At 47.2% G+C, this 12,573-nt stretch overlaps 1 protein-coding gene across 1 annotated transcript in view; it reads left to right on the top strand.

The window, feature by feature from the left end:
* Positions 1-12,573, top strand: part of COL26A1 (collagen type XXVI alpha 1 chain) — a 158,664-nt gene that overhangs the window by 141,345 nt on the left and 4,746 nt on the right. The window contains 7 exon segments of the mRNA XM_050322047.1: positions 622-714; positions 2,116-2,177; positions 4,486-4,548; positions 8,015-8,059; positions 9,358-9,402; positions 9,739-9,823; positions 12,523-12,572. Of these exon segments, the coding sequence (XP_050178004.1) occupies positions 622-714; positions 2,116-2,177; positions 4,486-4,548; positions 8,015-8,059; positions 9,358-9,402; positions 9,739-9,823; positions 12,523-12,572 (443 nt within the window).

The following is a 12,573-nucleotide window of genomic DNA, read 5'->3' as shown; positions in this document are numbered from 1 at the left end:
GATAGGACTGAGAAAGATGTGTAAAAACACAAAGCTCCTCCAGTTCCTCCTGCTGGCTTTCCCTTCTCTGCTGCACTCGCATTTCCCTCCATTTCCCAGCAGCGACCCTGCCCAGGCTGGCCAGTTGAACACCCAAAATAATCCCTAATGGGAGGAAAGTTTGCTGAGCAGGTGGAGGGGCAGAGCACACCCTCTCCCTGTGCTTTTCTGAATCCTCAGACACCCAGGTGAGCTGGGCTGGGGAATGTGCCAGGCTGGCTCAGCAGGTCAGGCAGGAGGGACATCCAGATCCATCCCTGATTCCTCAGGTAGCCAGAAGCCAGCTGTGCCTTGGAGATGGCAAATTTGGGGTCAGTTATTCAGAGGTAGGATAATACAGGCATGCAGGGGCACCAAGGTTTTGACAGAGAGGACGACTTTGCTGTGGTTATCAGGGGTGAGATGAGCAGCTGTGCAGGGTGAGGGGGCACAGCCCTTGGAGAGCAAAGGGCAAGTGCTCCAAGAGCCCAAATTTAGCACCGTGCAGCACTGCCTGCCCTTGGCCACCAACAGGCGCCAGAGGATTTTGGAGAGACGTCCTGTTTGGCCGACACTGACTCTGCTCTCTGCTCTGTGCTGCAGATGGGGAACCCCAGCTGGCCTCCACCGTCATCGACACCATCATGGCTGGGCTGCCCGGGCCACGGGGACCCCCAGGGCCTGTGGGGCCACCAGGTAACCCCCGGGCTGGGCTGCAAGCTGGGCTGGTGGGGAAGAGCAGCAAGGGAGTTTCTGATGGAGTGGAGTGGTCGGTGGGATGCCTGCAGGGAAGGCGGGTGGTCCGTAGTGGAAGGGCAGTGGTGGGTTCAGGGGTGGGAAGGGTGGAAAGAACTAACCAGGTTTCTTATGTCTTGATAGTGGCAGATTGTTTGACCTTCAGCAGGACACATCTTGAGAAGGGGCTGATTAAAAGGCTGTCTTTAAGAATGGGTTGTCCAGGGGAATTCCTTTGTGAGAGCAGAGTTGTTCTCACCACTCCTGTCTCTGTGGAGCTCCACCAAGCAGGGTCTGGCCAGCTGCTCTGTGATCTTTATGAAGACTTTGGAGCTGCTTTGAGCTATTCCAGATTTTCACCAATATAACTGAAATCAGAATCTGGGATGAAAATTCAGTGGCAAGTCTTCTCTCTCTCTGTGCTGATGGGTGGCTTAAATGATAATATTCCTGCACACATCAGCACTTCCCTGTATGATGCATATTTAGGAGTGAACTCCCATTAGTTGCAGAAAAGGCTTTTCCTTTCATTATGAGGCCCTTTCATTTACCCTTCAATTCCTTTATTCTTTGACTTAAGCATTTGTATGGTGCATTAATGATTGAGGCTGATTCAGCTGTACTTGGTGTATAATGTCCACATTGTTTCATCTCAAGGGTTTTGACAACTAAAGCAGAGAGGAGTCTTGCTAAGTTCAGACTAAGCAAATATCCTGTCTCCCATTTGCAGGTATAATGGAACAGCTACTGTTGAGATATAATTATTTTTTCAAAAGGAATGAATCTGTTAAGTGACTGTGTAAAATAAGTTGACCTGTTTAGACAGTTTAACTCATCCTGGAAGCAGCTCTTCTGTGGCACAGACTTTAAACTAATTTATTGCCACAGAGGGCTTTTCTCTGCCCCAGTCAGCCTCTCTCCTGGCTGTGGCCAAACTCCATCTCCTTGATGTTCATCAGCAGCTTTCTGGCACACCAGAGATCAGTTGTATCAGACTTGTGGCTTCCCTGCCACCCAGGAGGCTGTTTCAGGAGCGGCACCTGCAGCATCTTGCTCTGATGTAGCTGTTTCACAGATCCAAGTTTAAGTTTTATCAAAGGTTGCATTTTAAGCAGTGGAAATGCAGGATGTTACTGACATCCTTCCTGCCTATTTACACCCTTTTTTTCCCCTCCCAGAGCTCTAACATCTTCCCTGGGGCATGTCTTATGTCAGGATTTGGTATCCAGCAATCCAGTGTGGAATGAAGGGCTCACACCCACTGAGAGACAGCAGAACATGAAAGGAAGTGCATGCATTTGGAATTTGGGGTTCTTCCTGCTCAGACTCCTTAAAATTGTCTCCAATTACAATTCCCACCAGGGCCACCAGGTGCATCAGGACCCAAAGGGCCCCCAGGACCTATTGGAGCCCCTGGATCACAAGTAAGGTGCTTCAGTGCTCTGGGGTGAGGGATGGAGTGGGGGGTCATTGCACAAAGAGGGAGAGCAATTTAGAAGACTTAGATCTGCTGGTTTGTTCCCCGTGAAGTTCTGTGATTTAATACCTTTTTCTCATCCTGGATTGTGCTGAGAGGTTGAAACAGTTGTGCTTTCCAGATTTGCCCTTAATCATAACAACACATCTTGCTGTTGCTCTGTCAAAACATTTCACGTGGCCTGAGCTGATGCAAAGGGTCTGACATGGGCTGTACTGACACAGTGATAGAAAAATACTGCATTTCCTGTGGAACACATGAAAAGAACAAAAATGCATCGGTGGGAATTCACCAATTCACCAGAGTGAATGTGTTAAGCCTGTTTTTTCAGACATAGCGCTTTCTATTCAAGAAAAATATCACAGATTCCCATCAGTTTGATTATTTATTGATACAAACACTGTGGAGGGGAGAAGATAATAATGGAGTGTGATAAACTCACTCAAAAGAATTTATGATAGAAGAAAGGCAAAGTACTCACATAGATGGAAAAAGCTGGTTAAATGGAAAGAAGTGAAGTCATGATGAACAGTGAACTGCCAAACTACTCCAGGTTGTGGTTGGCTGACACAAAGGGACTCAGTTTTTGGGAAGAGTGTTGCTTAATGTGGAGGTAAACCAGTAACATCAAATATTTCAAGGGAATCTAACATGACTGGAGAGCCCAGAGAAAAGTTAAGTAACTTAGCAGAGGGATGTAACTTAGATCCTGACAAGAGGAGGTTTGGAGTTGAAAATCGGGAGGAGAGGTTTCCCCACGTAATTTATTAACCACTCTGAAGCAGCATCGGACAACAGGTTAGTGAAAGTTTGCCAGTGTAGCAGAATCATTTCAATTAGGGAATGCTCTGGAGAACAATGAGAAACTCCAGATAGATGTGAGCACAGTGGGAGATTTGGCAGCAAAATGACAGACAGTTTAACGTGATTAAATATAAGGTAATTCACGATTCATAAGTAGGTTCTGAAGTAGAGTCTGGCTTTTTGACTTGCAGCACACACTGCAGATCTTTTACTTTTCACACTGTGGAAGTTCTCGAGCATCCCTGTCCAAGCAGGCACTGAAGGTCACTGTTGGGAGCTGTCAGGAGCAAAGGGTCTCTGTGGGCACTTGAGCTTTGTTCGTGCTGCACGTTTGACGTGGAGCCAAGCTGGTTTGTGCCCTACCTCATTTGGCAGCCCTAATGAGCCTCCTAAGCCAGGCCTGAGTCTCTGAACGTTTGGTGGGCCCAGGGGAGATGCAGCTAACCTGAGTTGGTGGGGCTGGCAGCAGGCAAGGAGCAGCATGTTAATGGTGAGCACTGCTGGCTCCCAGCTGGAATGGGAGAGTGCTCCTCCTTCAGACCCTTCAGTCATGTCTGTCCAGCCTCTTTGGGCCACTTGACCAGACCCTGAGCTCCTCACAGCAATCCATTTCTCTGGATGCTGATGTGAGGGGCTGGGGGACTCCTGATAACCAGGCTGGCTGAAATCTCCAGGAGGGGAGCTCCAGGCTCATTTCTAAACACTCCAAGCCAACGTGTAAGTCACTTGAGGTGGAAAAAGGGATCTTGCACGTGGTTATGGGGAGCTGACATGCTGAATATAAACAAACAGTATTGGTCTCTCCCTCCCTGGTTATAACTGTGGCTTCACTGGGTGGGTAAGTTAAGGATTTGGATCGATTTCTGCATAGCAGTTCAATTAGTAGAAATCTGGAGACTATGCCCTTTTGAGCTGCTGGTGACTGCTTTATAGATTTATACAACCCAGGGAGTAAAATTATTAGTAGAGATTGGGCTTAATTTGAAAATTGTTTATTAGGGTGAGTGAATAGCTTCAAAATAATTTCCACTGCACAATCCAATTAATTTTCAGGTATGTGTGCTTGCTCCTGCCACCCACTGAGGCAATTAAGGAGTGGGGGAAAGCAGAGGGGATTTTAGAGCTAACCATACTACCTGTGTATTAATTTCTTCTGGGTAACTGAGAACAAGAACTGTCCTGTCATACTGACCCCTTAAAAATGTTACATCAGGGGCCTGCAACGCTTTAAAAGCCCCAAATAGAGGGATCTGCAGAAACTACAGGGCTTGGGATGTCTGTGAACAGAGCTCTCACTGTGTTTGCTGGAGGGTAAAAGGGAATCCAGCCCAAGGGCTTAATGGGTGTATGAGGTTTCCAGGAGCTGGGGATCACTGGGAAATGTATTCACTACACCTACACAGAGGATGCACAGTGGAAATTAATTCCTTCTCGTTCTGCATCTCTTCTAGGGCTTACCAGGATCTCCAGGACACCCTGGGCCCAAAGGATCCAAAGGAGACCGAGGAGACAGAGTAAGGTTTTACAGACACAGAGAGGCTCCCAGAACAGCTGGGTGATGCCTCAGGAGTGACACACAGCACAGCTCTCTAAAATCTGGTGGGACCACAGCCATGAGCAGTTTTAGATGCAGAATTTTTAGGTCTTCTGCAAGAACCAAAACGAGGGTTTAATGCACAGACAAAGTGTCAAATTGCTTGCAAATTCAGGTGTTCTCTAAAGAGACTCAGGTAGCAAATATACAGTATATAAGGGCCTCTGGAAACCAACTTTCTTCTGCCAACCAAAGCTTATTACTGTGAAGTGTTTGGAGTGCTCTGAACTATCCCTTCTGTGGCACTAAACGTGTTAAAAACTCACCAGATTTCTCCTCAGACAAAGTCATTCTCCAGGTCAAATGATGTCCTTAATGTATTTGGATTATTAAAGTCGTTCTTAATATGTTTGTGTGCTACACCTCAGTCCTTGATGGGCTGTCAAGTGCTGATAACTAAACATAGAAAAAAAAGGGCTGTTTGAATGTTATTTCCAAACTCGTGAAGTTTAGGAAATACCAGAGAAATATCTAACAAGGATATAAATGTATCAGATTGCCAGTCCAGCATTCAAGCCCCGGGAAGGGTTTTGAAGTGGCATTTGGGCAATTAGGTCTGCAAAATGTGGGAGTGGGCACAGAGGGGCTGTGGGGAATCACTAAGACCCCAGTGTGGGGCAGAGTCAAAGGAAGAAGAAGGACAAGGAGAAGAAAATTTGGTTGGTACCTCTGAAATGATGGATATCTGCAGGGAGGCTGCCTTGGCACAGCTGTAGGAATCAAGCTGGCTTTTCTTCCAAGTGCCACTTTTCCTGTCCCGTAGATGGAGGTGGAGTGGCTGCAGCTGACACGAGTCCCTCACATGGCAGCACCTCCTCTTCATTTCCGCTCACTCTTCCAGCCCAACGCACAGAGATTCCTGAAAGAGCTAAGACAGACAGATGCAAATTGGATGACTTCCCAAATTCATGGGAATAACCAGCACCAGAGCAGTGCCGTTCCTCTGTCCAGCCTGGGTGCAAGGAGGGCAGGTCCAAGGCCAGGTTTGACCCCTCCCGAGGCACCTCACACCAAGGAGCAGCAGATTCCAAGGGTGGAGCTCACATGACTATTGAAAGCTCTGTTTTATTTTAGTTTGGAGTGCTTGGTCCTGCTCTTGTGTAAGAGATGACTTGCAGTTCCCTGAAAGACAGAGACCATTTCAGGTGACTGTTGGTAGTAATTTTTTTGGTCACAGTTTCCTTGTGCAGATCAGCCCATTTGGGCATGTCTTGGCTTTACTAAAAACACTGCAGACTGATGGAATTCTTTAAGATTCTGATAGGGAGCAAAACCTTAACTGATGAGACTGCAGCACAGGTTACCAACTACAGCTCAATCTTAATTTTGAGTTAAAAAAGTAAAATTAAAGGGCATGGAATATGGCAAAGTGTCATGTTTCCATACAGGAAACTGATAACAGATCGTCCTCAATGATTCATTTCACATTTTGCTTTAGTTTGGGTTGGCCATATTATTAAGACTCCACTTATTTTGTAACAAAAGCTCCTTGCCCTGTGACCATTCAGTGCAGACAAATCCTTTAGGCTTTGGTTTTGTTCCCTCCTTGTTAGGGATTCAGAATTGTAAACTCTCCTTCTAGGTTTGGGACAAAAGAAATTTTTCAAATATCCAACTGTGTTGATAAATAGAAAAAATAAATTGTATTTCCTGCCTGTCCTCTGTTAGCAGGGAAAGGGAAGCTGAACAGCTTTTTGTGTCAGAATTTCTGTGGGATGCTCTGTGTGCTTTTTTGTCTTGTGTGAGTGTGGCTTTGAATGCTGGTTTTGACAACTTACATGCTGCAATTTTGGGTTTGGTGGATACAAATTAGGGCTGCAGCAGAGGAGTTGTGCAGCTGCACAGAAAAGCAGAGGAGGGTTTACAATATCTATTGAGAGTTGAGAAAATGTTATTATACATTCCTCCTGCTTAATCTCGGAGAGAACAGACGTGGAAGAGACCTGAAGCAGTCAGAGCACATCCCCTGGCTGCCACTTCTACGTGTGCTGCTCACAGTCAGCCTCTGCTCATCCTAAACATGCACCTCATCATTCCCAGGCAGAGGAGCAGCTACTGAGGGCCTGGGATAAAAGATATTTCCAACATCCAGCCTAAATATCCTTTGATCCCCTTTAAGCGGATAACATCCTTTCTGTCCCTCCTGGACACGGAGCACAGCCTGTTTGTGTATTTTCAGTGTGTTGTTATGCTCCTCTCTGGGATTTTTCCTCTTGTCTCTGCTTTTTCACAAGCCTTACTCATTCCAGGGCAGAATCCAAGTATTTCCCTTGAGCACCTGACAGGCTGGGCCTTCCTCCCAGAGCTCTCCCTGTCCATGGGGCCTTTGCCTGGTGCTGGCCAAGCACTCCATAGGAACGCAGCCCCCCTTGGGAATGTTTGGTAGATGCCCCAGGCCCAAAGCACCAGTTTGATGGACACAAAACCAGCAACTCTCCCTTTCTGGCAAATACTACAAAAATCTGCCACCAGATTGGTAATTTTTTTGGGAGAAAAAAAGGATGGGTTTGTTGCTGTGTTTGTCTGGGGGAGAAGAGCCAGGGGAAATATGTGGTTGTTTCATTAATGGATTTCTGTTGATGCTTTTATGTTTTGCCTCTTCTTCCCAAGCTCCTGCTTTCTCACTGAATAATCTATAACTGCTCTCCTGACCAGGGATTCTGCCCAGAGTGGGAAACCTGTGGAGGAAAACAGGGGGGAAAAAGGATGTTCAGTTCAATGGCATTTCATTCTGCCCCAAACCAACACATACTAATTGCCTATTTCTGTCTAAAAAATAATAATGATAGTAAAAAAAAAGAACAAAAAATCCCACTGAGAACAATGTGAAAATTAGCATATCAGGAAAGAGAAACAAACCAACCAAAATCCAAAATATTGTAGCTATGTTTTGATCAGCAGCTGTTGGGGTTAGGGCTGGCTGGTGTGTGTGGAGCAGGAGCAGATTAAAGCAGTGCTTGGTGGGAGCCCTGGGCTCTGTGTGCTGGCTGGGCCAGCAGAGGCCCATCAGTTTTACCAGAGAGAAGAATGTGGTGTCTTTGTAAGGAGCAAATCTGCAGCCAAATTCCTCCCTGGTATAATGTAAGTGACTGCTGGAAAGTTCAAAAAGCTGCTAATCGTCTTAAGGGAGGGCACTGAGCTGAGCAGCTCCCCATCCAACCCAACCCCTCCAAAGTGTGATGGGATTTGGAGCTGATCCTTGACAGAAAACTATAACCCCCTTTTGCTGTCTCAAAGTGATAATGTCAAGGGAGAGGAATTTTTTTCATATTATCCCAAGTGTAAGGTTTTCCATTAAGCCATCTTAATTCCACTGGTGAAAATTACACTGTGTTCTTGTCAAATGGCAAAGTATGTCCTAATGACACTGACTTTATTTCCAACAGGGGCAAGCAGGTCTGCCTGGAGAGAGGGGCATTAAGGGATTTCCTGTAAGTGATGCACTTGTGGGTGGGTGCAAGACTCAGGTGGGGTTGGTGGCACCGTAAATGCCACTGTGGCTGGTTCAGCCAGCTCTCAGACATCCTCAGGTCAGCTGGCCCCAGCTCAGACAGCCTCACCTTAATGAATTCCTCTGCAAATGAAACATAATCCTCCTGGGTGTGAGAATGCCAGTGCTGAAACACCTCAGTCAGGAAGGCATCGCTCCAGCAGAGGAGACTGCTTGGCCTGAAGGCCTTCTCTGGCCAAACCTGGGCAGACAGAAGCTCCCCCAGGCCCAGGAGGTTCCTGCCACTACCAGAGCCCAAAGGTGGGCACAGTTAAACAGCTCAAGGTACATCAGCTGCTCTCAATTCCCTCCTGCACCTTGGTTTGCCCAGCTGAGCTGGAAACCCTTTAATGACGTTAAGAGATGGCTCCACGAGAGATTTTTTTGGCTGCACTGCACAGCTGCACAGAGGGGATGTCTGCACATGTGGTTTAGTGCAGACAAACCAGTGGCAATGAAGAGCTAGGGGAGCAGGTTGGGGTTTTTTGGCTGGCAGCATCCAGTGAGGTCCTAGGGCCACTGGGAGGTTTCCCATCTCTCTTCCTGAGTTCCACACAATTCACACAATCTTTTCTTCAGTCCTTCCTCCCATTCTCACCCCTGCTTTGCAAGTATCTCAGGGATGTCCAAAAAGCTTGAGGAGCCCAGGCATTTCCACTCTGTCTTATTCACTGGTTTGTTAGTCTTTTTTATGTTTAGCTTGTGGTTTAATCTCTCCCTGTCATCTGTTCTTTGGGAGTGGATGAATGTCCTGGTTGAGGGGACACAGGACCAATATTCACAGCACAGAGGGATCTTCCTTCAAGAAAAGCTTAATGAGCATCTTCAGAGGCAGAAAGTGATGTGGCTAATTAATGAAAGCAGAATGGAGGATTTTTGTGTTCTAAATCAAAGATGAACACAAGCCTGTTTGGGGGAAAGACTCATTTCTCTGTGGTTTAGCCCAAAGTGTTGCTCACTGAGAGCTCCATGAGATGTTCAGGGCCTTGCTGGGGCCCAGGCCATGGCAGATGGGCCCCTTGGCCACTCCTGGGCAAGTTCTTCCCTGTTGGAAATGGTGGTGAGCTCTGGGAAGCCCCAGGGCAAAGCTCAGGAGAGCGCTTTGGCCGTTGGCACAAAGTGCCAGTCTGTTTTCTGCTGGTGAAATGTTTGTGCTCCTTTGGTGGGAAGGGATCCAAGTGATCCTGGACAGGGTCCTCAGCCACATGTAAACAAGTTTCTGTTTCTTGTTTGTTCTAGGGTGAACCAGGCAAGAAGGGTGAGGAAGGTGACAAAGGTGCTGATGTAAGCATGTGTTCCTACTGTTTTATTTTCCTTTGTGTCTCCTTAATGTCCTTCAGCCATATTCCCTTTTGGTGGGTTTGTGGGGGCAAAGGGGGGTGTCCACAGTTAAAAGTGCAGAGCAAGTGGTGATGTAAGCCTTGGGTTTGAACTTACCTGCCAGAAATCCTGCTCTGTGGGGTTTCCTTGGCCATGTTGTCACCATGTTCTGTCCTCTTTTGCATCATTTCATTTGTAAACATCCACACTGCACAGTTTGGTGCTCTGGGAGCAACACTATGAACAAGAAGCCTATTCTGCAACATCCTCCAATGCTGGCCTTGTTTTCCTTTGTTGCAGGGGGAAGGTGTTCAGCAGCTCCGAGAGGCTCTGAAGATTTTAGCTGAGAGGGTATTAATTCTTGAGCACATGATAGGAATTCATGGTAAGCGTCGCTGAGGTTTCCCTTTCTAGAGAACCAGGGGCTCTGTTGATGGTTAAACGTCCTCCCAGTCTCCTGAGCTCTCTGTCTGCTGTTTCTTCAAGCCAGGGTTTCAAAACTAGGTACCCACCAGGCCTTACAGGATGCTGTAGAGGACCTACAGCTTCCACCAGCTGCTCACTCTGGCTTTACAGTAGCAGGTGAAATGACCCTTACAGTGATTTTTTTATTACAATTCAGGCAGCCAAGTCACGAGCAGCAGCTCAAGCCATGTGGCACAGATCATCCACCAGCCTCCCAGGGAGCTGCTGGTTCGAGTCCTTAGGCCAGATCATTTAATCCTGTTAACAGCATCTTCCAAGTGACTTGAACACCAGCGAGCCTTGTGCAGCTCTGCACTCCCCACAGAAAGCCCAAGCAGTGCTGCCATGTCACCTCAGTGACCCCTGAATGTTTTGTGGTTGTAACTTATATAAAACCTATCTTCACAATCAGATTTAAACAAAGTCCCACGTGTTCTACACTCGGATTTTTAAAGTGACCTGCTGAGGTTTATTTGCTCTCCCATCACTGGTACAGTGTGTGCATCATTTCTCAGGAAGTGTGGACTGGCCTGGTCCCTGCCCTGCCCTGCCCTGTTCAGTAGCTTTGTGGCTCTTTGAGGCCCCAGGTGCCATTTCCAAAAGCGTGGGCAGCAACAGCACAAGCTTTTTGGGAAACCGTGAATCACAACCCCATGATTTAACCACACTCACCCTGACCTTGCCTCTGCATTAATCTTACTTTGCTTCATATTTTCATTGCATTTTATAACCCAAGGGTGGGGAAATACATTTTTATGCTGCTTTGCTCTGAGCTGGTGCAGGTACCTGGGAGATGCCCTCTAGATTTCCATGTTCTCCAGGGAAGAGGGGGAAGGAACCCAGTCCATAAGCACAGTGCAGGGTGTTTACAGGACCCAGGGCCTGGCTTTACTTTGGACCTTCATTTATAGTAGTACAAAGCAAAAATTCAGCTCTTAGGAAGCCTGTGTAGACACAGGGGCTGGGACTGGGGGTTCACACAGCCCTGCCCCTGCAAATCTGCCTGGTTTACCTGGTTTTCACATTCTGTGCAGCAAAACAAGGCATGTGCTGCTGTTGTTTTGAAACAGTCATTTCAGCAACTCGTTTTTATTGACATAAATGTAATTTCTGTTACTGCTTGGGATGGAGATGAGTTATTAAACCCACGTGTACTTCTCTACCAGTGTAACTGCATCAGCAAAAAGGGATGTTTTTTAATTGCACACTTCAGTTAAGGTCATATTTAAACACGTATATTGTATGACTTCAGTTTCTTTTTGTCCAATAACTATAGATAATTATATTCTTACTCCTCTCTGCTTTTGAAATAGTTCAATTCTTTAACTTAACAAAAATACTGTTTAGAAGGGGACTTGGAAAGTAAGGCATTTTTCCCTTGTGCAAATATGTTCGTCTTTGTGTATATGGTTAAATAACCCCAACAAACAAAGAGAAAAAAACATAAAATAACAAAAAATAATTAACTTGGGCACAGACCCCTCTTCTCTGGAAGGCACCACAGAGGTTTCAGTCACCCAGCACCAACCATCTGGTTGTGTTCCCACTGTAGGTGTGAAGGATTTGCCCACAGGTCCTGGCCCAGCTTTAAAGCCCCACGCAGAAATGCCAATCCCCTGCTCTCATTTTCCCAGGGACCTTCCCACAGAGCGTGGCTTCCAAAACCACAGCCGAAGCAACGAGGCAAAACACACCAGCAAACAAACCCCTTCCCTGCAGGGGGAGGGCACTTCGAGGTGATCTGGCCTGGCAAAGCTGCAGAGCAGCCCAGCAGGACACAGGAAGGCCCAAATTGCCTGGCAGGGTTTGGTGCCAGCGGACAGGACACGAATCCTCCCTGGAAACAGAAACGCTGCCTCGTGGGATCAAACTGAGGCTGGGTGTCTGGCTGGGAAGTTGGGCTCTTGGCAGGGAAGCACAGAGACACCCAGCTCTGAAGGCAAAAAGGAAGAAATTGGGGCATTAGAAATGGTGAGGCAGCATTGAGCCCTCGGCATCTGCTGCTGAAGAGTGGCCTGGTCTGGTGTATATTTAATTTTGTTTAGCTGAAGTAAGAGCAGGGTGGTGTTACCTGGAGGCATTCCAGGAGAAGGGACAGCTGACATCTCTTCCCAGCTTTATTGCTAATTTGGCTGCAGCCCTAAGGTGGATCAATCCTTTTGTTCAATCATTTCAGTGCCTCAAAACATCCTCCTTTTTACAAGGAGTGAAATGGTCCTTAAAGCCCCAGGAGCATCACAGTGACCACCTGGCCTCATCCTCCAGGATGAGGGCCTGCTGAGGGCACTGCTGAGTAGCTGCTAAAGCCCAGGTGAAATTATAAGCAATGAAAGAACAGTGCTTTAGAAATGAAACTCCAGATGAGAACAGGGCCTGCTGGGCCATGTGCAGTACGAGCACTGACCCCAAAGAGTTCAGGCAGAGCAGAGGGAAAATATCTGCTCCAGGAGTAGTGTGATGGCAGCAAAGGTGTAGCTCCACAATTGCTCTTCCTGGATGGAAAGACAACAGGAGGGACCCCCCTGCTTCCAGAGGAGGTATCACCCAGAAGGGCCCACTTCTGCTTTCCTTAGGCTCCCCTGTTAAATAGTGCTCTCCCGTGACTTTCTCTCCTTACAGACTCTTTGTCTTCCATTGAGCCAGGCTCTGGACAGGATGTGATCCCGGGCT

Source organism: Myiozetetes cayanensis, unplaced genomic scaffold (assembly GCF_022539395.1).
Source record: "Myiozetetes cayanensis isolate MyiCay16 unplaced genomic scaffold, myiCay2020 scf27, whole genome shotgun sequence".
NCBI classification, from domain to species: Eukaryota; Metazoa; Chordata; class Aves; order Passeriformes; family Tyrannidae; genus Myiozetetes; species Myiozetetes cayanensis.
The sequence above is the reverse complement of the archived record's forward strand: the minus strand, read 5'-3'. Positions and strand labels throughout refer to the sequence as shown.